Source organism: Labrus bergylta, chromosome 16 (assembly GCF_963930695.1).
Source record: "Labrus bergylta chromosome 16, fLabBer1.1, whole genome shotgun sequence".
In the NCBI taxonomy this organism is placed as follows: Eukaryota; Metazoa; Chordata; class Actinopteri; order Labriformes; family Labridae; genus Labrus; species Labrus bergylta.
The window spans coordinates 15,095,558-15,121,528 of NC_089210.1; the positions used below are offsets into that span (position 1 = coordinate 15,095,558).

Here is a 25,971-nt window from a genome sequence, read left to right on the forward strand (position 1 = left end):
AAACACTGAACTCATGATGATCATCAGAAACATAAACAGGAAGCCGAAGAAATAAACGACAAAATAAAACTAAACAATGAAATCAACTCAAGAACTGAATGGATGTTAAATCATCTCTGATATATTTAGATATTTATTATATGATAATAATAATAAATATATATTTATTTAAGATGACTAATGTTTTAGCTTCATATCGTTTGCACGTGAACACTGAGCTGGATATAAATAAAGGTTTGTTAAAAAAGAGAGAGAGAGAGAGAAAGAGAGAGAGAGAGAGAGGGAAAAACAGAGAGAATAAGCCCCGCCCCTCCCCCGCCTCAGTAAAACCAAGCCTGTGTGTGTGTGTGTATGTGAGTGTTTGTGTGTGTGCTGTCTCAGTCCCTATGTGTCTCTCAGCCTGTCTGATTTCCCTCTGAGCCGCGGGGATCGAACCAGCTGCAGACTCCGGTCCTCTGTCGGTAAGTGATCCTCTGACTGTCCGCTGACTCGCCGTGATTCACCGGCTGAGCTCCCTGAGGCTCCGCTACTCTCCGTGTGTGTGTATGTGTGTGTGTGTGTGTGTGTGTGAGTGTGAGTGTCTGCAGCTGGAGCGGGATGTTTATGCGACCAAAACGACCCCGAACATTACCTGCAATCAGCTGATCAGGTATCGGACCACCTGATCAATAACATGATTGATAAGCTGACAGGTTAGAGCTGCTCAGAACCGGTCCGAGCCGGAACCTTCAAAGAGCAGAAACACCGACCAAACATTGAGCTCGATCCTGCAGACTGTTATATACCAGGCTGCAGCGAGGTGTTACTAAACTCACCGATGGATCCATCTATGCTTGTAACGATTCATCAATCCATCGATCTGTTTTTAATCACTTCTAAAAGTGTTTATTTAAATGTTTAACTTCAAATCCTGCTGCAGACTGTTACATACCAGGCTGCAGTGAGGTGTTACTAAACTCACCGATGGATCCATCTATGCATGTAACGATTCATCAATCCATCAATCTGTTTTTAATCACTTCTAAAAGTGTTTATTTAAATGTTTAACTTCAAATCCTGCTGCAGACTGTTACATACCAGGCTGCAGCGAGGTGTTACTAAACTCACCGATGGATCCATCAGTTTTTAATGATTGAATGAAAGTATATGTTGGATCTTAAAAAGATGAAGTGTGACAGAGATCAGTAACATGACTGTTACTGAACTCAATAAAATATTATGTGATTATTTATAAATGATGAATTATCATTTATAATTAATTTAATATTGTATTGAAATAATCTGAATGTTTTTATTCTCCTAAAAAAATTGTTGTTTTTATAAGAAATGTATCTGACAGGAGGTAAAACACCAGTTAGTTCCAGTCTGCAAAGGGGGGGAGATGGGGGTGGGAGGGGAGAGAGAAAGGGGGGGTGGGAGGGGAGAGAGAGAGAGGGAGAAAGAGGGGGGTGGGAGGGGAGAGAGAAAGGGGGGGTGGGAGGGGAGAGAGAGAGAGAGAGTCACTTGAGTTCTCATTAACATCAAAGAGAACTTACTTAGCCCTCATCAACACACACACAGAAGAGAGTATTTTGTTTTATGAAGAACCAATGGGAGCAGCAGGAGGAGGACGTTTTTTTATCTGCATCCCAAACTTTATTTCATCACAACATTTGACAGGTTTGTGTTGTGGGGGGGGGGGGGCTTCAAAATAAAACCCTGGCCTTCAAAATAAAACACTCTGATAAGCAGTTAGTATGTTAACATGATGATAAAGACAGATACAGATGTGTTACTCTAACAGAAAGCTATGTGGCGCTGTACCCCTTTCAACACGTGGTTATAGAGCTACTTCCTGGATACCTCACAGCAACAACAAACTATCTGGCGGCATCAGATCAGGGGGGGAGAGTTCTCAGGTGACTCAGACAGGTGCTCAGTGATCTGTTTGTGTCAGTGCAGCTCAAACACTTTGTATTTCGGTCAACAATAAATATGTATTTGCTTCCCTTGTTGTATCCATGCTTCACAGTGAAACAAAGGATCCATAGAATGAAACATCTTTAATCATGTTTGTCGTCTGTGTTTCAGAGCGCTGTGACCATCCTTACACAACGTGTGCTCGTTTCATCTTTAGCCATCTTTTGATTAAACTTGTGACATCATACAGGTAAATATATGTAAAACCTGTTACTCTGTCTTTTCTAAACACAGTCACAGCTGACACAAAGGTAAACAACAACATGACTTCCTACTGTGCTCAGAATAACCATATTACACATTTATAACTATATTACACATTTATAACCTATTACACATTTATAACCATATTACACATTTATAACATATTTATAACTATATTACACATTTATAACATATTTATAACTATATTACACATTTATAACATATTTATAACTATATTACACATTTATAACCATATTACACATTTATAACATATTTATAACTATATTACACATTTATAACCATATTACACATTTATAACATATTTATAACTATATTACACATTTATAACTATATTACACATTTATAACCATATTACACATTTATAACTATATTACACATTTATAACATATTTATAACCATATTACACATTTATAACCATATTACACATTTATAACTATATTACACATTTATAACATATTTAGAACCATATTACACATTTATAACATATTTATAACTATATTACACATTTATAACATATCTATAACTATATTACACATTTATAACTATATTACACATTTAGAACCATATTACACATTTATAACTATATTACACATTTATAACCATATTACACATTTATAACTATATTACACATTTATAACATATTTAGAACCATATTACACATTTATAACCATATTTATAACCATATTACACATTTATAACCATATTTATAACCATATTACACATTTATAACCATATTACACATTTATAACTATATTACACATTTATAACATATTTAGAACCATATTACACATTTATAACCATATTTATAACCATATTACACATTTATAACCATATTTATAACCATATTACACATTTATAACCATATTACACATTTATAACTATTTTACACATTTATAACCATATTAAACATTTATAACCATATTACACGTTAATAACTGAGCGCCTCTGTGTTGGGTTTTCCCTGGTGAATGAGAGGGTCACCTCTCTGAGACTTCAGATTGATTGTTGGGTGTGCATATGCAGTTCAGATGGTTGAGGTTGGGGGCATGGAGTCCGAGTGGTCCATGTTCAAAGCCTCCATTGTGGAAGCGGCTGCTTGGAGTTGCAGTCAGAAGACCATCGGTGGGGTGCTGGTGGCGCAGTGGTTAGTGCGCGCGCCCAATGTACGGAGGCTGTACTCCTCAACGCAGGCGGCCCGGGTTAGAATCCAGCCTGTGGCTCCTTTCCCGCATGTCAATCCCCTCTCTCTCTCTCTTTGATTTCCACTTATATCCACTGTCCAATCTCTCCATTAAAGGCACAAAAGCCCAAAAATAAATCTTGAAAAAGAAAAAAAAAAAAGACCATCGTTGTGTCTGTCGTGGTGGCAACCTAAGAACCCACTGGTGAACACCAGTTGTGAAGGAAGCCGTCAGGCGGAAGAAGGAAGCTGTTGGGGTTTGGTTAGCCCAGGGGTCTCTGGAAGCAGCTGACAGGTATCAGGTGGCTCGGAGGGTTGTGGCTTCAGTTGTTGCGTAAAGCAAAAACCTGGGTGTGGGAGGATTCGGGAAGGCTATGGAGAAGGACTTTTGGATGGCTTCCAAAAAGGTAAACCATCTGATTGCTCAGTAACTGAAAGTAGGGCTAAGGTTAGCTATGGGCAGTGACCGTGTCTGGGCTGAGCTGGAGTAGAACCGCTACTCCTTTGCATTGAAAGGAGCCAGTTGAGGTGGTTCATGCCTCCTGGTCGCCTTCCTTTGAAGGTTTTCTGGACATGGAATCCCCCAGGAGGAAAACGCTGCTGGGGAGAGGGAAGTCTGGGAAGACTTACTGCGCCTGCTGCCTCCCAACCTCGGAAAAGCTGAAGAAGATGGATGGTGTAATTTATATTATAAATGTATATTTATAACCATAATACACATTGAACACCCCCATATATCTGAATGGAATGATCCTTGTGCTCAATAGTCAGCCTGAGACTCTGATGAACTAATGGTGGAGGATTCGCAGAGAGTTCTTTCTGTGTGAGAGTCGATCGAACTCTGCTGACCGTCCGTATCAGAGCAGGCTCGCAGGTCAATAACATAAAACACACAAGAGTTACACAACTCTTTTTATCAATGAGGTCAGAGGAGGGCAGGACAGCACGCTTTATTCTGACTGTTTACACCTCAGACACACCTGAACAAGGCTGCAGTTAAAGAGAGTCAGGTAAACACCTAAACAGGTTAAAGTCTGCAGGTAAACACCTGAACATGTTAGTCTACAGGTAAACACCCGAACATGTTAAAGTCTGCAGGTAAACACCTGAACATGTTAAAGTCTACAGGTAAACACCTGAACATGTTAAAGTCTACAGGTAAACACCTGAACATGTTAAAGTCTACAGGTAAACACCTGAACATGTTAAAGTCTACAGGTAAACACCTGAACATGTTAAAGTCTGCAGGTAAACACCTGAACATGTTAGTCTGCAGGTAAACACCTGAACATGTTAGTCTACAGGTAAACACCTGAACATGTTAGTCTGCAGGTAAACACCTGAACATGTTAGTCTACAGGTAAACACCTGAACATGTTAGTCTGCAGGTAAACACCTGAACATGGTAAAGTCTGCAGGTAAACACCTGAACATGTTAGTCTGCAGGTAAACACCTGAACATGTTTTATATATTATTGTGTTTATTTTCTGTTTGTGGTTAGAATCAGGCTGAAGGCTGAGTTCAGTGAGCTCAGACTTTAGAACATTCTTCTGTTTAAACCAGGCTACACACACACACACACACACAGCTTTGTCTCAGTACTTTGAGTTCCTTGTGTTGCCATGGTGACAGGATGGATGGAGATGTCAGCTGAATGTTAACTCAGTTCTGAGATCATTTTCTCAGAGTGAAAAAACTCACAGTTTGACAATGACCTTTGACCCCAGACAGGAACAGTTTGACAGTGACCTTTGACCCCAGACAGGAACAGTTTTGACAGTGTGACCTTTGACCTCTCCTGGACTTCCACACAACACTGAAGAGGCGTGTCATCCACGACAGCCCAACAAAGTCCAGAACCTCCAGCATGAGAGTGTCATCCAGACCTGACACCCTGTTCAGTGACCTCTCGGAGAGGCTTCCCCTGGGGCCTCTGACTCCTCCTAGTAGCCGCTTCCACAATGGAGGCTTTGAACATGGACCACTCCAATTGGACTCATGGAAATCCCTTTGCTGGTCTTTGTTTTTGGCCAATAACAAAGCACCACTTGGGTTCAGATAGGGTAGGCCGTTCCTCCCTGTCACCTCCATTCAGGTGTCTCCATCGTTGCCCACAAGATGTTTGAGGTCCCCCAGTAGTACTATAGCGTCCCCAGCAGAACCCCTTCCAGGACCCCACCTAGAAACTCCAAGAATACCACTGCCTACACCTGCTGCCCAGTTTACACCTGACCCCCATGCCTTAACTGCAGGTGGTGGGCCCACAGGATGGTGGCTCCATGTTTTTCTTAAAGAACTTGTTGAAACTGACCGGATCCCATGGAGGAAAGCCCGCCCACCAGACACTCGGCGTTGAGCTCCCCCCCAGGTCTGGCTCCAGAAAGGTGCCCCTGTCTCCCATTTCTGGGCGAGGTATCAGCGACTGACTGCTGTCTAAAGAGGTTTCTGAATCACAGCTGAGACCAGGGGCCACACCAATAAGAGTCCACTTCCTGTAACGTTTTATAATGAATCATCTTTAATGAACACTTCAGTCACCGTTGTGAGGGAATTGATGTTCACTGGGTCTGATCAAACAGATGTTATCTCAGCTACGTTTGATACTGTTACTCGTTGAAATCACACAGATGATATCGTTTCAGAACACGCCGTTTCTCAAAGTATCAAACGCTTCGACACCCCTTACTCCGTAAATCATTCTAGAACATCCAGATTCACCCAGTCCCTCCAGCTGACCTGCATCTCTTCAAGACCCCCTCCTTTCCCCCTCACAGAGACCCCCGCACACAAAGAAATCTCCCTCCTCCTCCCCCTCCTCCTCCCCCTCCTCCAGGCCATATGAAGATGCAGTCTTGTGTAACTCTCACTCTCTAGACCAGTTTCATCCAGTTAGAGCTGTTGCCAAGAAACCGACTGCATGCCTCTGTGTGAGAGCAGATATCTGGAGCGTTCCTGTTCCTGCTGCCTGACTTACATAAGAGCAGACAGCTCATTTATTCTTTCACAAAACCTGTCAACAACAACACACACACAAACATGCACACTACTAAACTCACAATCAGAGACACGCTGAGGGGCGGGACTATCTCTTACATTACAGCGTTCATATTCATTCATGTATAAAAACGATGCTTTAGTTTGTTGTCACAGCCTGGTTTACTTTATTCTCCTCTCACTCTCTGAGGACGATTAATAATGTCTGATCTTCTTTTTTTGTTTTCTATTGGAGCAGTCAGACTCTAAAAGATCGTTACAGTCTAACCCCTAACCCACTTCAGACTCTAAAAGATCTTTAGAGTCTAACCCCTAACCCACTTCAGACTCTAAAAGATCTTTAAATTCTCAGTATTCCTGTTCAGAGATCTTCTCCCTCGCAGGTGTGTCTTCATCCTGCGCTATCTCAAAGTCCAGCATTTGTTTTCTAAACATGTGACCACATATGGAAAAGAGGGAGGGGCTGTGAGGAGACGCTCCCCTCTCAGCTCACTCTGAAAGTTAGAGGACGTTTCAAAAACAGTGTAAATGTGTTTTTTGAATGTTTGTCCAGCACTCAGCTTATTAACTGTGCCCCCCTCTCTCTGTAGGTGAGACCCTGAGGGCAGCTGCTCTCTCTCTCTCTCTCTCTCTCTCTCTCTCTGACTCTGCATCATGGCGTCCGGTCTGATCCGCCGTCACTTGGCTCTCTCTCTGCACAGGAACGTGAGGCTCAGCGCTCCAGGTAAATGAAGCTTCTCTTCCTTTTGCTCTAATGACCTTTAATGACCTTGTGAGACGAGTTATAGAGACTCAGCCCTCCGGCCCATTCTCTCCTCACTCTCTCTCCACTTACACACAAAATGCTGCTCAGTCACTCTGGAACATACCAACATGTCAGACCTTTTAAAAACATTATGAGGGTCATCTTTGTTCCGACCTCCAGCAGGAGGTGAAGTCTCAAAGGCCGTCTCGCCTGTCAATCATCAATGAGCTTGGTCATGGTTACTACTTCACTTTCACACCTGAACACACCTGAACACAAAGATCAATAAAGATAACTGAAGTGTGGAGAAAAACATTAAATGAGAAGAGAAGTGGCCCTAAGATTGATCCCTGAGGGACACCATAAGTGAACAGAGACACCTTTGGGTCATAAATGATCAAACCAGTGGTTAAAAATATAAATATATAATATAAATAAAGAAATGTAAAAATGTAATTCACATTTAAAGCTGTTTTAGTGGAAAACAAACTTTAGCTCACCTGTGAGAAGAAGAGTCAGAGGTGTAGAAACTAACTAATCTACAGAGCAGTTTGTTTGAAACGTTATTACATTCAGCATGTGTGTGTGACTGCTCTGGTTCAATCTGTGGAGGTTATTACCTGTTTGAACTTCATGAGTTAATATTCAACCTTTATGAGCCCTGATCTATCTGATCTATCTGAACAGCAAACATGATCAATCCAGAGTTCAAGGCTGCACGACATGTCCAGTTCTCTGGTCTGCACGACCAGAGAACTGCAAACTTTGACACACAGATTATTATTATTTATGCCCGTGTGTGTGTGTGTGTGTGTGTGTGTGTGTGTGTGTGTGTGTGTGTGTGTGTGTGTGTGTGTGTGTGTGTGTGTGTGTGTGTGTGTGTGTGTGTGTGTGTGTGTGTGTGTGTGTGTGTGTGTGTGTGTGTGTGTGTGTGTGTGTGTGTGTGTGTGTGTGTGTGTGTGTGTGTGTGTGTGTGTGTGTGTGTGTGTGTGTGTGTGTGTGTGTGTGTGTGTGTGTGTGTGTGTGTGTGTAGCCTGCAGGTATGCCAGTAAAGCAGCTCCAAAGACTGATCAGGACTACGACTACAGTGGACCCTCCATGAAAACCACCGTACCTGGACCCAGAACACAGGTAAGACACACCCAAAAGTATTTTTATTTCTCTGTGGTTTGTAAATAAATCTGTCAGATGAAAGTTTTTATAAAACATTTATTGATATAACAGAGTGTGTATTTGTTGACAGTGTGTACCCTTCTGTGGCTCACTTCCTGTCCCACCAGCTGGAGCTTCAGTGCAAAGTCTGTTTGATCTCACTGCTCCCTGCTGGTGATCCAGATTGTTACAGCTCACATTTTATAACACCTGAAAAACAAGACAGTTTGTTGCTGTAATGTGCAGCATGAGGAACCAGTGTGTGTGTGTGTGTGTGTATCTTTTTATGAGAAACAGCAATAAGTTCATTTAAAAATGTTTTTGTTCCTGTTGATTAATAAAGTTAATTTCTCTTCACCTGCAGGAGCTGACCAAACAGCTGGGAGAAATCCAGGTGAGAGCCTGAGTGCGTGTGCGTGTGTGCGTGCATATGTTTGCGTGCGTGTGTGTGCGTGTGTGTGTGTGCGTGTGTGTGTAACAGATGGATCTGTAATTGTGTTAACTCAGTGAACTAGTTTAATAAACCCTGGAGCACAAATTGTTGCACAAACCAGAAGCACTGAACTGTGTGTGTGTGTGTGTGTGTGTGTGTGTGTGTCTGTGTGTGTGTGTCTGTGTGTGCAGCAGTGATGTCTTCATGCAGTCACTCTGACTTATTCTTTTAATGAAGCTGTTGTGTTAATCTGAACATGTATTCATAGTTATTATATAGGATGTTGTTGTTGTTGTGATGATGATGATAAATATCTAAAGTGTGTGCCATCAGAACGTGGGGGCCATAAACTTCTTCTGTAACTATGAGGAGAGTCGGGGGAACTACCTGGTGGACGTGGACGGAAACCGCATGCTGGACCTTTACACACAGATCTCCTCCATCCCCATTGGTCAGTTACACACACACACACACACGCACACACACACACAGCTCAGCCAGTCAAAACCTCCCTCTCACTTTCTATCACTTTATACTTTAAGTTCTACAAGATGGTGCTCATGTTTATGATTAGACATTTAAAATCAACAAGTTTAAATAACAGCTACCTGTCTGTCTGTTTGTCTGTCTGTCTGTCTGTCTGGCTGCCTGTCTGTCTGCCTGTCTGTCTGTCTTTCAGGTTATAATCACCCTGATCTGCTCAAACTGATGTCCAACCCCAACAACCTGGTAAATCACTTTTAACTGATTTAATGAGGTCAGAACTACAGGTGTAGTTCACAGCTCCACCTATAGTTCACAGCTACAGGTGTTGAGTAAATTAACCGTGTGTGTGTGTGTGTGTGTGTGTGTGTGTGTGTGTGTGTGTGTGTGTGTGTGTGTGTGTGTGTGTGTGTGTGTGTGTGTGTGTGTGTGTGTGTGTGTGTGTGTGTGTGTTTTTCAGAGCACGCTGGTGAACCGTCCCGCTCTTGGGATCCTGCCACCGGAGAACTTTGCAGATAAAATCACAGAGACTCTGCTCTCAGTCAGTAACACACACACAAGCACGCATGCACACACACACAGTTGTAACATTAAAAATAACGCTGATTGATGATGTTTTGTGTCTTTTTGTGGTAAGGTGGCGCCCAGCGGGATAACCCGTGTTCAGACGATGGCGTGCGGCTCGTGCGCCAATGAGAACGCCTACAAAGCCATGTTCATCTGGTACAGGGTGAGTTAACCTCACCTGGCTCACCTGGCTCACCTTACATTTTGTTAAACCAGGACAAAGTGTGATTGAGCGTCCTGACTGAGACGATGTTCAGACATAAAACGCATATATAAAGAAACATTCATCAACAACAAGGCGATCAGTCAGATAGCCCCGCCTCCAAACCAGCCACCCTAAAGTATCCTGCAGCTGATTCTAGAACACGGTTCAGTACGAGCTTCAGGGTCAAAAGGTGTAATGATCACTTCCAGAGGTTATGAGATGTTCATTAAAAGCATTCTGGACTCATCAGTGACTTTAAGTGAGTCCTTAACAATGGAGGAAGCTCCATCCCATTTTTATTTCCAGCCAGGGATTTAATTGTCTTCCAGAATGTCAGGGGATTGTTGATGTTTCTGAGAGGAAATGATCAGCTTTGTCTTTGCTAATTGTAACCGTGAGAGCATTGTGAGCCGGTCTGAATCCAGACCTGATCCCCCATGCTGTAATCTGGAGTGAACCATACATTATTTCAACCTTTAACTCTGGACTTTCTGAGGGGAGCATGCTTGTTAACATTGTTTTAAAACCATCATTTAAGAGTAACTAAACCCTAAAACCACTTTTTTCAACTATAAACCTCTGTATTTGAGTATTAAGTAGTGTTATGGATCAATCCAAGTCCCAATCTCGACATTTGAGTACAAAGTATTGAAATTTGAAATAGTGTGTTAGAAATGTGCATAGTGTCTGCCCTTCTGTTTGAAAAATTCTAACAGCTGTGTGGAGTACAGTGCTAAGTAGGAATAAATTACTACGTCACCAAACCTATTAAAGCCTCGTCACCCGACTCGGCGAACTGTGGAGAGTCAAGTGTATGTGTGTATTTGTGTGTGTGGGGCAAACATTGTATCATGTTGCGGCTGATAACGGCATGTAGGAGTGAGTGGGCGAGTTTACCCCGCCGCCCCCTTCCTTCTCGAAGTTGATACATTGACATTGTAAATGCATTTTTTTAAATTCCAGGGTAGAGCAGTACAACTGAAAATATGGGGTTTAGTTACCCTTTAAATAGTTTCCAAGCACATTCCACATGAAAAAAACCCTTGTTCATTAAAGTGTTTCATGTTTCATGCTTCATGATGGTGCGTGGCTTGGTTTTGGGGACTTTCGTATTTCTCACTGAGGCAATAACACAATGGTCACTGATGTCATTTTGAAAAACAGAAGCTGTTGTGTAGGGTTAGAGGAGGAGTGTTTGTTAGAATAAAATCTATTAGAGATGATTTTTCTGGATATTTAGGTTTGGGTGTAGTGGGGCTATCGACAATTTGAAAGAGGGTTAGTGAGTCACAATAAGCTTTAAAATCATCAGATACTGGTTTTAACCAGTTCCAGTTGAAACACCTGAAATCTCCCATAATGAAAATATCATTAAACTTCAGTTCCATTAAAAGCTGCTTCAGGGTTCAGAGATTTAGAGACAACAAACTGCTTCCTCTCTCACGTTTACATGAAACTTGCTTTTTATATAAACTGAAATAGCCCCTCCCCTTTTGGGTTGATCAGTCCTAAATATAATATAACCATGGATACTAATATTTAAAACAGATTTACTCAACCAAGTTTCATCTGTTGATATGTATCGTATGAGTGTCAGCTCTCACTGCGTAAGTTCAGATGGATGAGACCGAGACCGAGACCAGACCAGCTGGAGTGTTCTAACAGAGTCTAGACCTGGTTTGGGACGCCGGTCCCTGAAAGCAGCAGAACACTAAGACACTCTAAGTGAGGAGGTTTCTTTAAAGACAGTTTAAACACTGATAAGATGTACGGCTTCTCTGTCGTGTGATTGGCCGGTACACTGTGTGATGTCATGATTTGTTTTGTGGTGCAGAATAAAGAGCGAGGACCCAACGCGCCGTCTGAAGAAGAGCTCAGCAGCTGTATGATAAACCAGGTGACACACACGTTCACAATCATCACCATGAAAGATCTGTGTGATGAAACAGGAAGTGATGTCATGTCTCTGTGTTTCAGTCTCCAGGATGTCCTGAACTCAGTATTTTATCCTTCATGGGCGGATTCCATGGCCGGACGATGGGTGTGTATGACCACTGTCACATTTATTATTAATATTATGATCCATCATCCATTTGTTTTTTTAAATATTCAAAATCATGTAATCAAACAGTAAAGCTTTGTAGAAACCCTTTGAGAAAATGAAATCAAAGACTTTGCTTTCTTGGTTCTACTTGATTTGTTGTTTTTTCTCAGACCTGTAACGTGGTTCCTTTCTTTGTTTTCTGTGTTTCACTCGGGTCATTAAATGGTTAAACGGCCGTCCGCTTGTTTACAGAAACTTTTCATAGGTTGATTTTCATAGTTTAAAAAAAAGGGGAAATAGTCAAACCTGTAGAAAAAAAAACATACTTTGTACTGAACATTTTTCTATTTTAGGAATGTTTTTACATCCTTACTAACATGAAAAAGGAAAACAACAATTCTTCTTCGATTGACGTCGCAAAAAATCCTCTCGAGGGCCCCAAATAGGCTGCGGGTCGCACTGTGGACAACCCTGATCTAAACTGAAAGACATTAATCACTCAATCTTTATTTATCGTTTCAGGTTGCCTATCAACAACACACTCTAAACCCATCCACAAACTGGACTTGCCGTCGTTTGATTGGCCGATTGCTCCGTTCCCGCACCTTCAGTATCCTCTGGAGGAGTTCACCCGCGAGAACGCTCAGGAGGAGGCGCGCTGCCTGGAGGAGGTGTGTGTGTGTGTGAGATGGTCAGGTGGAGGAGTTTCAGTATATTTATAATCTACAGGTGGAGGAGTTTCAGTATATTTATAATCTACAGGTGGAGAAGTCTCAGTATATTTATAATCTACAGGTGGAGAAGTCTCAGTATATTTATAATCTACAGGTGGAGGAGTTTCAGTATATTTATAATCTACAGGTGGAGAAGTCTCAGTATATTTATAATCTACAGGTGGAGAAGTCTCAGTATATTTATAATCTACAGGTGGAGGATCTGATCGTCAGGTGGAGGCAGAAGGGGAAGCCGGTGGCGGGGATCGTAATTGAGCCGATCCAGGCTGAAGGTGGAGATAACCACGCCTCCCCCGACTTCTTCAGGAACCTCCGCAACATCGCACGCAAGGTAACTGTCGTAACTATGGCAACAGATAATTTCCCTATCTGCAGTAATGAATGAAAACAGATTTCTGATTGTCCAATCACATTCCCTCTTCCAGCACGGCTGTGCGTTCCACGTGGACGAGGTTCAGACAGGGGGCGGGGCCACGGGAAAGTTCTGGGCTCATGAGCACTGGGGATTGGACGACCCGGCAGACATCGTGGCCTTCAGTAAGAAAATGCTGACCGGAGGATACTTCCACAAGGACGAACTGCAGGCTGACAAGGTGAGAGACAGACAGGTAGAGAGACAGACAGACAGACAGACAGATAGACAGACACACACACACACATACAGACACACAGACACACAGACACACAGACAGAAAGCCAGACAGACATACACACAGTCAGACAGAGAGACAGGTAGAGAGACAGACACACAGACACACAGACAGAAAGCCAGACAGACAGACACACAGTCAGACAGACAGACAGACAGACAGACAGACACACAGACAGGTAGAGAGACAGACAGAGACAGTCAGTCAGACAGACAGGTAGACATACAGACACACACATACAGGTAGAGAGACAGACAGGTAGAGAGACACACAGAGACACAGACAGCCAGACAGACAGATACACAGTCAGACAGAGAGACAGGTAGAGAGACAGACAGACAGGTAGAGAGACAGACAGACAGACACACAGTCAGACAGACAGACAGACAGGTAGACAGACACACAGTCAGTCAGACAGACAGACAGACAGACAGACAAACAGTCAGACAGACAGACACACAGACAGGTAGAGAGACAGACAGAGACAGTCAGTCAGACAGACAGGTAGAGAGACAGACAGACAGACAGACAGACAGACAGACAGACAGACAGGCAGAGAGACAGACAGACAGGTAGAGAGACAGACAGGTAGACATACAGACACACACACAGGTAGAGAGACAGACAGACACACAGACAGACAGACAGGTAGACATACAGACAGGTAGAGAGACAGACAGACAGACAGACAGACAGACACACACACACACACACACACAGACAGACAGACAGAGAGACAGACAGACAGACAGGTAGAGAGACAGACAGACAGACACACACACAGTCAGACAGACAGACAGACAGCAGACAGACACACAGGTAGAGAGACAGACAGACAGATGTTTACAGATGTTTGTTACCTGTGATCCCTTCTTCAGCCGTACCGTATCTTTAACACCTGGATGGGGGATCCTTCAAAGAACCTGATGCTGGCTGAAGTCCTGAACGTGATCCGCACAGAGAACCTTTTGGAGGAGGTGTGCCGCTCAGGGAAGGCTCTGCTGAACGGCCTGTATGAGCTGCAGGTACGACAACCATATTAACATTAGCATCAGCATTATCGTTTACATCAGGGATAGCATTAGCATAAACATTTGAGTTAACATAAACATAGCACTACCACTAGAGGTACTCTCTGACAGTGTGTAAGTGTGTCATACTGTGTGTAGTTCACTGCAGGGTGTTCTGCTCTGTGTAATCTGACCTACATTTGTGTGTGTGTGTGTGTGTGTGTGTGTGTGTGTGTGGTGTGTGTGTGTGTGTGTGTGTGTGTGTGTGTGTGTGTGTGTGTGTGTGTGTGTGTGTGTGTGTGTGTGTGTGTGTGTGTGTGTGTGTGTGTGTGTGTGTGTGTGTGTGTGTGTGTGTGTGTGTGTGTGTGTGTGTGTGTGTGTGTGTGTGTGTGTGTGTGTGTGTGTGTGTGTGTGTGTGTGTGTGTGTGTGTGTGTGTCTGTGTGTGTGTGTGTGTCTGTGTGTGTATCTGTGTGTGTCTGGTTCTGTGTGTGTGTGTGTGTGTGGTTCTGTGTGTCCTCAGGCTCGGTACCCCGGCATGCTGAGCCGAGCTCGAGGACAGGGGACTTTCTGTGCCATCGATATCTGTGACGACGCCACACGCACGAGCCTGCTCAACAAGGCCAGAGACAAAGGTACCAAGGATCTGTTCATTCATGTCTGTGTGGAAGTTATTACCTGTGACTGACAGGTGTACAGTAACAGTAACATTACCTGTGATTGACAGGTGTACAGTGATAGTACCTGTGACTGACAGGTGTACAGTAACAGTACCTGTGATTGACAAGTGTACAGTAACAGTACCTGTGAATGACAGATGTACAGTAACAGTACCTGTGATTGACAGGTGTACAGTAACAGTACCTGTGAATGACAGGTGTACAGTAACAGTACCTGTGAATGACAGATGTACAGTAACAGTACCTGTGATTGACAGGTGTACAGTAACAGTACCTGTGAATGACAGGTGTACAGTAACAGTACCTGCGATTGACAGGTGTCCTCCTGGGTGGCTGTGGATCTCAGTCAATCCGTTTCCGTCCTGCGTTGGTCTTCAAAGAGTACCACGTCCACATGTTCCTCAACATCTTTAACGACGTGTTGGCTCAGCACAAATAAACCCAACTTGAAGACCTGATGGACCTGAAGAACCTGAGGGACCTGAAGGACTCAGACTTACCCTACCTGCTACTGATTGAATCCTGTCATGATGAACACAATCCTCACATTAATTTACACACCTGTCAGCTCTGTTTACAGGTCAACGACCAATTCATCTTCAAAACTGACCAATCATCCTCATCCTCTCATTAGCTCCATAAGATCATCCTGTACCCACAGAACCAATCAGAAAACAGATTACTCTGGGTCCTGTGCTCGATGAAAAGAATCAATGTATTGCTGGAAGCAGCCGGTTGATACAGGTGAGTCTGTTTGTCTGACAGGTAGCATTAACATTATATTAATGTAAATAAAGTGTTCTCATTAACCACACACACACACACACACACACACACACACACACACACACACACACACACACACACACACACACACACACACACACACACACACACACACACACACACACACACACACACACACACTCTGTCAGGGCGCATCAGGGCTGTCACCACAATATTCAACTTTGATTTGATACCTGTGGAAATAAAGGACATCGTTACCACAGCGACAACAATTAGAGTCCCAGACACACGTATTGGTTTATTTCTTCTTTTGAATTATTAAAAATTGCTCACTGTCTAAATTGTACAAAGATGTAAGCAACAGTTCAGACAGTGAGCAGGAGGAATCAGCAACATGACCCTCAGACACGCTGAACCCTGACAGACTGTGGCGCCCTCTGGTGGTCGTATTGAAGAAACCAGCCTGCATGTCATTAAAGCTCCTCGCTCTGCTTCTGACTGTTCTGTTGCTCTTCAGCTTGAAATGTTTTAGCCCAGAAATGTGAAACTTTGATGGACCATAAACAGTCTTAGATGATGTAGTGCCTGCATGACTTTTTATACGGCCTCCATCACATGTTGAAAACAGGCTGAACAGAGAGCTTCATATCAGCTGGTTCAATAATGTCCATATTCACTCTTCAGCTACGGAGGCCCCAAAGGACAAAAGACAAGAAGCACAAACATAAAGAAATTCACTTCATATCTCATACACACACACAGACATACACACACACACACACACACACACACAATGAACCTGTGCTTAGAGCTGCTAACGCTCTATAGATCCACTTTCTGTGATTATTCATCCGTCAGTTCGTTGACATCAGATTATCGTTTCTTTTTATTTATGAGCTGCCAAACGGAGACCTCGTGTTATGTGATGATAAACAACAACAGCAACAGCTCAGCGTTTATGAGGCTTCGTTAACGCTGTCTCACCTTTACTGTTGTACGTCAGCGCCCCCCGGTGGTGACTGTGTGATAACAGCGTTATACTCAGGCTCTGAAACACGTTCATGTTGAACATCCTTGTTTCTCTGAAACTCAGGAAGACATCGGGAGAGGCTGTGAGCTGAGCTGCTGCTAACGTTAGCTTAGCTTGTTTATGGGCACAATGTCAGACTAAACATCATATCAGATATATAAGATAATATTTCTGTTTTATTAACAGACTTTTGTTCTTTATTTAAACAAAAGGAGACAAACTGAGCGCTGTTCCCCATGGTAGCATGTTAGCTAACTGTAGCTAATTAGCTTAGCTTTAAGCACAGGTCCATCAAACACTTTACACCAAGTCTCATCAGCACATGTAGTAAACATGTTTATGGCTCTGACTCTGGCGCTCTGTGATTGGTTGAATGTTCCTGGCGCCTTTAGACGAGTGTAGCAGCTCATGAACATGAATCTGTTGTAAATATGAAAACATGTGTAGGGGTCTCTCTCTTAACCACTCTGATATTTACGCTTTGTTTGGTAGCAGTTCATGAAGGATGAGGACAACAGCGCCCGTTTGTCTGTTTGTCGTCACTCAGTATTACCTGATGTAGAGTTCCCATGATCCTCTCTGTTAACTACAGTAATTATTGCACTTGTGACATATAGATGATTATTGATGTAATTATTTTAATGGCTCTAACTGTTGTACTGTGATCAATAAATTAATCCAGTTTGACTAACTTAGAGACTGTTGGTTTGTCCTGATCAAAACGTTCCTCACAGGTAAACATATGACATACGATATGTCAGGTGAGACTCACAGGTAAGCATGTGACATACGATATGTCAGGTGAGACGCACAGGTAAGCATGTGACATACGATATGTCAGGTGAGACGCACAGGTAAGCATGTGACGTACGATATGTCAGGTGAGACGACGCACAGGTAAGCATGTGACATACGATATGTCAGGTGAGACGCACAGGTAAGCATGTGACATACGATATGTCAGGTGAGACTCACAGGTAAACATGTGACATACGATATGTCAGGTGAGACGCACAGGTAAACATGTTACATACGATATGTCAGGTGAGACGCACAGGTAAGCATGTGACATACGATATGTCAGGTGAGACGCACAGGTAAACATGTTACATACGATATGTCAGGTGAGACTCACAGGTAAACATGTGACATACGATATGTCAGGTGAGACGCACAGGTAAACATGTTACATACGATATGTCAGGTGAGACGCACAGGTAAGCATGTGACATACGATATGTCAGGTGAGAAGCACAGGTAAACATGTTACATACGATATGAGGACACACTGGATACAGATCACCAACAGTGATATAAATATAAACACACTTTGATTGATCTCTCATTGGAGGATTATTTGGAGGTGTTTACAGAATTAATAATAATAAATCAATAATAATAATAATAATAAATAAACAGTCTGATGAAAACAGTTTGAAGCTGATTGATGACACAGTCAGGTAATCCCTTCACGTGCGGCTGATCAACAGGTGGGATGAATGACCTGCAGGGGGCGCTCTTTGTTGCAGGGTGAAGTCTGAGTGTGCTGCTCAGAGCCCCACAGTGTCATGCAGAGGGGGATGAGAGGACAGAACCCCCCCCCCCCCCCCCCTCTCCTCAGCACTTAAATATATAAATTAATGTTTTTTGTTTTGTTTTATTTGATTATTTAGATTATAAATAATAAAAACAGTAAACTTCTTTTCTTCTAAAGTCTATTTTATGTTATTTCTGCACAAGTGGATTTTAATGTAAATGATTGTTTAAATCACTGAGGTCACGTGGAGGCCAACAGGCTGAGTCACATCAAGTGAAAGTTTGTGTTAAAAATCCACCTGAGGACACTCAATGTCTGCATGTTGTTTGTGTTAATGACATCATCCTCATACTTTAAGACAGTTATATAAATTATTATTAAAGTGAAGACAAAAAAAATGAGCCCATGTGTCACAGAGAACCCCACAGACTGTTAATTATTTATTATATTAATGATTATTCATGGTGATTCATTATTATACTGTTCAGTGTTCACACTCTCAGACCACACTCTGTAAATAATATATATTATTTACTGTAAACATTTTTTTTATAATTTACTGTAAATAATATTTATAATTTACTAGCAATAATATTTATAATTCACTGTAAATAATATTTTCAGTCTATGGTTCAGACCGGGAGACTTATTTTGTTGAATCAGAAAGTGTTGCATTTACGTGACAACGTGGCGGTTTGGAGCCAATCAAAGCGTCAGGATTTGACCACTTTTCATTGGTTACAGTCCGCCTCTGGTCGCTGGCGATTGGTTGCGTGAAGCAGAAGTCCCGCCCTCGTGATGTTGATATTTAAAGGTACAGAGTGCCAACGCGGACTGATCAGTTCTCAGAGAGTCTGAAGAGTGATGGTGAGTTCAGCTTTTTATCTTTTAGAGAAGAAAAAGAGAAATGAAAGAACAAACAGAAAGAGTTTAATAAAAAGAGTTAGAGACAGTTGTATAATGTCAATTTATAACTTCAATAATACCGCTAATAGCGCTTACAAACACCGAGGACACACAGAGACTTCATCACTGTCTCTGAGCTCTTTATTGATTAATAATGACTTTAATAACTCTCTGAGCTCTTTATCGATTAATAATGACTTTAATCATGTTCATATATTTAATATAAAGTCTTAGACACAGTGTAATGTCATCTTATACCGTGTGTACAGTTCTGTTAGTGAGGAGACAGAGTTCATGTTCAGTGATGGAGGAGAGACTCATCATCACTCTCTGAGCTCTTTATCGATTAATAATGACTTTAATCACTCTCTGAGCTCTTTATCGATTAATAATGCCTTGAATCCCTCTGATTATTAATGAGTGCCATGTTTGATGATGTCATATTTGCTGACTCTACCAAACACTCTATATTATATTTGAATATTATAGGATCAGATTATTCGATTTTCAAACCTGTTTGGATACCGGTGTTAGGTTTTAAATAGTGACTGTGTTATCTGGTGACTCTCAGCCCAATGAGTCTGTGGTTGTCGTGGTTACAGCAGATGATGAAGACTGAGCTCTTTATGACATCATGATAAAAACAGTAAAGAAAGAGGAAGTCGTCTTTATTAGTGTCCTTCACACATCTTTAAAATAACACATTCAGATTCTGAACGCCAGGTGTTGACATGGACACAGGTACCAACATGTACAGCTAATGCTAATGCTTTTATTGAGAGTGTTTGAATCAGTGTTTAAGGTTAAACACACCTGTCACTTTAAATTTGAGAGTTTAACCCTTTAAGTGTTTCTCTGTGTGTGTTTTCAACAGTCCACCATGAAGCTGCTCACATCGTTAGTGTCTCTCTGCGTCCTGGCTGCTGTAGCCTTCGCCGTACCTGCTCAGGAGAAACGCATCCATCACCACGCCGACCTGAGTGACCACGCCCATGATGACGCCCACGGCTTCCAGTACGACCACGAGGCGTTCCTTGGGAAGGAGGAGGCCAAAACCTTCGACCAATTGACCCCCGAGGAGAGCAAGGAGAAGCTGGCGTAGGTCTTCCTCACCTTCATCATTGCTTAGACAGAAACAATCAATCACAGATGTTTATATTGATCGGTTCAGTCTCAAAGTGTTTTACAGCTGAGTTGTCATTTATTAAAGGAGCAGTATGTAACTCTGCCCCCTAGTGTTTAAAATGGGTACTGCAGTCCAAATTCTAAACATCATAGAGAGCTGTCTCTCCCCCCACTGAATGTCCAGGTCTGAGTCTGTGCAGGATCCAGCTGGTTTGATTGAGTCTGGTGTTTAACCCTTTAATGTCCTCCCTCCCTGCAGGAAGATCGTGGATCGTATCGACATGGACAAAGACGGCTTCGTGAGTCACGGTGAGCTGCACTACTGGATCAAACACCGGCAGAGGAGGTACATCGAGGAAAACGTGAACAAACACTGGAACGACTACGACCAGAACCAGGACGGAAAGATCGCCTGGGAGGAGTACAAGAACACCACCTACGGATACTACATCGGTAACCTTTAAATCTCCTCTCGACCTGCTGCTCAACGCCAAGACACTGAACTCACCTGCATGATGACCCGCAATTAGCAAACAGGGTCAGGGTCTGATGTGAGTCAGGGTCTTGGTCAGGGTCTGGTGTGAGTCAGGGTCTGGGTCAGCGTCAGTGTCTGGTGTGAGTCAGGGTCTGGGTCAGGGTCTGGGTCTTATGTGAGTCAGGGTCTTGTCTGGGTCAGGGTCTGATGTGAGTCAGGGTCAGGGTCTGGGGTGAGTCTGGGTCAGGGTCTGGGTCTGGTGTGAGTCAGGGTCAGGGTCTGGGTCAGGGTCTGGTGTGAGTCAGGGTCTGGGTCCCGGTCAGGGTCGGGGTCTGATGTGAGTCAGGGTCTCGGACTGGGTCATGGTCCTGGTCTTGGTCAGGATCTCGGTCAGGGTCTCGGTCAGGGTCAGGGCCTGGGTCTGGGTCTGATGTGAGTCAGGGTCTCGGTCTGAGTCTGAGTCGGGGTCTGATGTGAGTCAGGGTCTCGGTCTTGGTCAGGGTCAGGGTCTTATGTGAGTCAGGGTCTCGGTCTGGGTCTTGGTCAGGGTCTCGGTCGGGGTCGGGGTCTGACCGTGTGCTATTTGTGTTAATTAAAAACAGGAAGTGACTCTGGAGTCAGGACTATTGTTGTTGTTGTTGCCATGGTAACAAAGAGGGATCATTATTGAAGTCCGGTCTGGACTCTCTTAGACCGAGGGTCACGATGAGAAGCGGGTGAAGATGAAACTTCAACTTTTGATTGCAGATGACGAGTTCCATGACATTGAAGACAAAGCCAGGTATAAGTCCATGCTGACCCGGGACGAGAGACGATTCAAGATGGCCGACAGAGACAGAGACGGCATCGCCACACGAGAGGAGTTCACCGCCTTCCTCCACCCGGAGGAGTTTGACTACATGAGAGATGTGGTGGTGCAGGTACACATTCAGGCTCCGCCCCTTTCCCCTCCAGGGACTGTCAGTGCATAGTTTGATCATATTTGATTACTCGGGTCTGATGATCCTCTGCTCCTCTCGAGTGAATCGTTTTCTTTTTCAGGAAACGGTCGATGACATCGATAAGGACGGAGACGGAAAAATCAACATACATGAATACATCGGTAAGAAACTCTGAGTGACTGACTCCGCCACTTTTCTCCTCCCCTGGAGGTCACCTGAAGTGTGTGTGTGTGTCCACAGGTGACATGTTCTCACCTGAGAGCGGGGAGACCGAGCCTGAGTGGGTCCACACGGAGAGGAAACAGTTTTCTGACTTCAGAGACTCAAATAAAGACGGTTACATGGACGCTGACGAGGTGGCTCAGTGGATCCTACCTGGAGAGGTGGACCACGCCGACAACGAGGCCAAACACCTTATCCACGAGACGGACACTAACAAGGTGTGTACACACACACACACACACACACACACACACACACACACACACACACACACACACACACACACACACACACACACACACACACACACACACACACACACACACACACACACACACACACACACACACACACACACACACACACACACACACACACACACACACACCCCTTTACCTGTTTGTTTACAATAATAAAAGTAATTCTGGATTAATTACAAACATTTTCCTCTCTGTCCCCTCCTCTTCTTCATCCTCCTCTTCTTCCTCCTGTCAATCATAATCAAACCCCTCCCCCTGACATGGTCCAACAGGACCAGAAGATAACGAAGAAGGAGATTCTAGAGAACTGGAACATGTTTGTGGGCAGCCAGGCCACCAACTACGGAGAAGATTTAACCAAGAGACACGACGAGCTCTGATCCACATGGTCTGCTTTATATAATGGGGAGGGAGGGGGGGGGGGGTTAAGAAGCAACAAAACACACAACACTGTGTGCTGCATCCTGACGTGAAGCTCCGCCCCTGCAGGAAACAGCGTGTTTTTAGAGAGTCCTGGTTCTGTGATCCTCTGCATGATGATCTGATCTCACATACCGTGTATGTGCTTACAGCTGATACTGGTCATGTGACACACACACACACACACACACACACACACACACACACACTCCGCACTGCGTCGTTTACATTTCTTTTTGATACGAGGGTTTTGGGGTACGTTGTGATCCAGACTGACGGTGCATTGACCTGCAGCTGAATCCAAATGTAGATTTGATAATAAAACGCCATCAGGAAACAAGAAGGGAGCTGTTTAAATAAAGGTCTGTTTTCCACCAGTCTGTGTGTGTGTACCCGGTTCAATCAGAGAGACAGGAAGTGTTCACACCTTTACCTGTGAACTTTGACCCTTTTAACAATTTGTTCCTGTCAGGACGGACGTCTGACTCTGAGCGAGCTGATTGAACATCTGGACTTCATCAAGATCAGCACCATCACTGACTACGGAGGCATGAAGGTCGAGGAACACGACGAGCTGTGATTCAGCCGGGGGGGGGGAGAGAGAGAGAGGTGAGAGAGAGGGAGGAGAGAGAGGGAGGAGGGGGGAGAGAGAGAGAGGGAGGAGAGAGAGGGAGGAGGGAGAGAGAGAGGGAGGAGGGAGGAGTAAGGAGTTTAAATGTGAGGAGTCCTCTGTGCAGGACGAAGTCGAGGAGAATCAGAGGAAACTTTGAATAAAATAAAAACAGTTTGATTCTTTATATTTGTTTTTAATGTCAAATATTTTAACACAACTCAGATCAATAACACCTGCTGATTGTTTACATCTGAACAGCTGACACCATCTGAAGTTTAAACACTGACCTCATCATCAACAAACATCAAAGTTTAAAGGTCAAATTCAAAAATATAAAATAAAAATGTTTAAAGAACAGAAAAGAGAATCCTGTGGACAGGTGAGTTGTTATAGGCTCCTCCTCCGGTCCGTCCAGGTGTGTCACACCATCATCACAGGACGAGCTTCTTTAGCCTTCAGGTCGACTCCAGACGCCGCGAAGCCTGTTCCTCCCTGAACGGCACACAGACACAAAATCAGTTCTGAAAACACGTCTGACAGACCTGAACCAGGACTTTACCTGACCCAGGTAACATAATAATAAGATGTTAAGGTGAATCACCCACCCTCTGCAGGAAGACGATGTCTCTGTCAGTCAGCTTGTCTCCGCTCACAGGATCCAACATGTCCTTCTTTATGAGCTTCAACACACACTCCTGGGTCACCACACAGCCCCTACACACACACAGTGTGTTAGTGATTATACAGTCTGACCATGTGAACACGAGGAGGACATGTCTTTACTCACGATGGTCTGAGGACGGCACAGGGGACGCTGTTACCCAGCACGTCTCTGGTGACTGCACACACATATCTGTCCTGAGTAGAGAACACACACACACAATCAACACCTGCTGTGATGTCATCACCAGGTGGCCGTGGTCTGAATTAGTTCCCTGGGACTGACCTGTCGGGTGAGCAGAGCGACTCGGTCCAGGCTCGAGTCCAGAGGAGTGAAACGGACTGTTATCAGCTCGTTCATCTTTAACGGTCGACCTGACATCGGACACAGCACCACTTTACTCTGGGGGGGTGGGGAGAGAGAGTGACAGCCAATCAGAGAGCTCCAGCTGAGGAGTCAGGGTCATTCTGTCTGCTGTGTTTAATGTGAGTCAACATTAAAGACAGACACTGAATAAACAACACTGATATCAAACACTGCTATATACAGAGACAGATAAACAACCTCTACCGCCCTCTGCAGGCAGAGGGGAGTATTACATCTGCTCTGCTGATAGACTTCAGACACAATAAACCCGGTTTGTACCCACACCACGTCATTAAACTTTGAAAGTAAAAATCTAAAGATATTGATACCTGTTTGTTACCATGACAACAGGAAGTTTTTCATTATCAAAAGTTGCAGACAATCTCCCGCACATTAAAATGCAGAAAGATTTGGACACGTTTTAAGGAGGGATTTGTGCAACAGACAACACGCGCTCCTGTAGACCTCTCTCACACCTGACAGTTTCTATTATCATTTAAATATCTCTGAAATTATGAGCATGTTGACGCCTTTAGAACAAAGACCCTTCTATTGAACACATCATTGAAGACTGGACACTCACTGGTTTCTTGATCAGGGTGGGTTTGGCCTCTGGAGTCAGAGAGGGGATCCAGAAACTGGGCAGACTGGAGGAGGACGAGGAGGTGGAGGCTGTGGAGGAGGAGCTGGGGGCTGATGAAGAAGAGGAGGAGGAGGCTGAGTCTGCCGGGGTTTTCTCCCCTGCTGAGGTCTGCCCTGCAGGAGGATGACAACTAAGATTTACAGACTGTCATTGAACACATCAAAGAGCTGAACACGATCTCTGAGACAAGACGTGCAGTGAGACAAAAGACGTGCAGTGAGACAGAAGACGTGCAGTGAGACAGAGGATGTGCAGTGAGACAGAGGACGTGCAGTGAGACAGTTGATGTGCAGTGAGACAGGCGATGTGCAGTGAGACAGTTGATGTGCAGTGTGACAATTGATGTGCAGTGAGACAATTGATGTGCAGTGAGACAATTGATGTGCAGTGAGACAGCGATGTGCAGTGAGACAGGCGATGTGCAGTGAGACAGAGGACGTGCAGTGAGACAGGCGATGTGCAGTGAGACAGAGGACGTGCAGTGAGACAGGCGATGTGCAGTGAGACAGGTGATGTGCAGTGAGACAGGTGATGTGCAGTGAGACAGAAGACATGCAGTGAGACAGGTGATGTGCAGTGAGACAGGTGATGTGCAGTGAGACAGGTGATGTGCAGTGAGACAGGTGAGTGTACCTGTGGTAAAGGGGTTGATGGGTTTGGACACGATGCTGTTCTCTCTGCTCTTGAATCTCTCCATCCTCTCTCTCTCCTCTGACTTTGACTCCAGCTGACTGCTGCTCCTCTGAGCTGCTTTCTGCTTCTCGTACGCCTGAAGAAGAAAGGGACCAAAGAAGAAGAACATGACCAAAGTAGAAGAAGAGGAAGAAGAGGACCAAAGAAGAAGAGGAAGAAGAGGACCAAAGAAGAAGAAGGGGAAGAAGAGGACCAAAGAAGAAGAGGAGGAAGAGGACCGAAGAAGAAGGATGTGTACAGGCTGACTGAATGATGTCACACAAACAACATGA

General features: G+C 43.9%; 3 protein-coding genes across 6 annotated transcripts in view; 2 read left to right on the top strand and 1 right to left on the bottom strand.

Moving 5' to 3' along the window:
* The first annotated feature begins 303 nt into the window (after window positions 1–303).
* On the top strand, window positions 304–17,528 carry abat (4-aminobutyrate aminotransferase). 3 transcript variants are annotated; one of them, XM_020649592.3, is made up of 17 exons: window positions 304–461; window positions 2,071–2,149; window positions 6,950–7,083; window positions 8,138–8,235; window positions 8,621–8,650; window positions 9,023–9,140; window positions 9,369–9,418; window positions 9,633–9,713; window positions 9,810–9,902; window positions 11,779–11,841; window positions 11,922–11,985; window positions 12,511–12,659; window positions 12,916–13,053; window positions 13,148–13,315; window positions 14,251–14,397; window positions 14,904–15,015; window positions 15,378–17,528. In XM_020649592.3, the coding sequence occupies exons 3-17, from the start codon at window positions 7,014–7,016 to the stop codon at window positions 15,497–15,499; spliced, it is 1,503 nt and encodes a 500-aa protein (XP_020505248.1). In that variant the 5' UTR covers window positions 304–461; window positions 2,071–2,149; window positions 6,950–7,013; the 3' UTR covers window positions 15,500–17,528. The 3 variants fall into 3 exon arrangements, with proteins under 3 accessions (XP_020505248.1, XP_065821226.1, XP_065821225.1); XM_065965153.1 differs by lacking the exon at window positions 304–461 and adding an exon at window positions 576–649; XM_065965154.1 differs by lacking the exon at window positions 2,071–2,149 and having other exon boundaries at window positions 323–461.
* Window positions 17,529–19,089: 1,561 nt separating this feature from the next.
* On the top strand, window positions 19,090–23,347 carry rcn3 (reticulocalbin 3, EF-hand calcium binding domain). 2 transcript variants are annotated; one of them, XM_020649603.3, is made up of 7 exons: window positions 19,090–19,241; window positions 20,155–20,378; window positions 20,665–20,858; window positions 21,628–21,800; window positions 21,922–21,982; window positions 22,062–22,261; window positions 23,196–23,347. In XM_020649603.3, the coding sequence occupies exons 1-7, from the start codon at window positions 19,239–19,241 to the stop codon at window positions 23,301–23,303; spliced, it is 963 nt and encodes a 320-aa protein (XP_020505259.1). In that variant the 5' UTR covers window positions 19,090–19,238; the 3' UTR covers window positions 23,304–23,347. The 2 variants fall into 2 exon arrangements, with proteins under 2 accessions (XP_020505259.1, XP_020505258.1); XM_020649602.3 differs by lacking the exon at window positions 23,196–23,347 and adding an exon at window positions 22,576–23,100 and having other exon boundaries at window positions 19,091–19,241.
* A 161-nt stretch (window positions 23,348–23,508) lies between these two features.
* nosip (nitric oxide synthase interacting protein) overlaps window positions 23,509–25,971 on the bottom strand; it is a 3,879-nt gene continuing 1,416 nt past the window's right edge. Inside the window, exons 6-11 of the mRNA XM_065965156.1 lie at window positions 25,640–25,775; window positions 24,947–25,119; window positions 24,283–24,399; window positions 24,124–24,194; window positions 23,942–24,050; window positions 23,509–23,828 (exon numbers count right to left, since the gene is read on the bottom strand). Coding sequence (XP_065821228.1) covers window positions 23,757–23,828; window positions 23,942–24,050; window positions 24,124–24,194; window positions 24,283–24,399; window positions 24,947–25,119; window positions 25,640–25,775 — 678 coding nt within the window. The 3' untranslated portion in view covers window positions 23,509–23,756. The remainder of the gene's footprint in view (window positions 23,829–23,941; window positions 24,051–24,123; window positions 24,195–24,282; window positions 24,400–24,946; window positions 25,120–25,639; window positions 25,776–25,971) is intronic.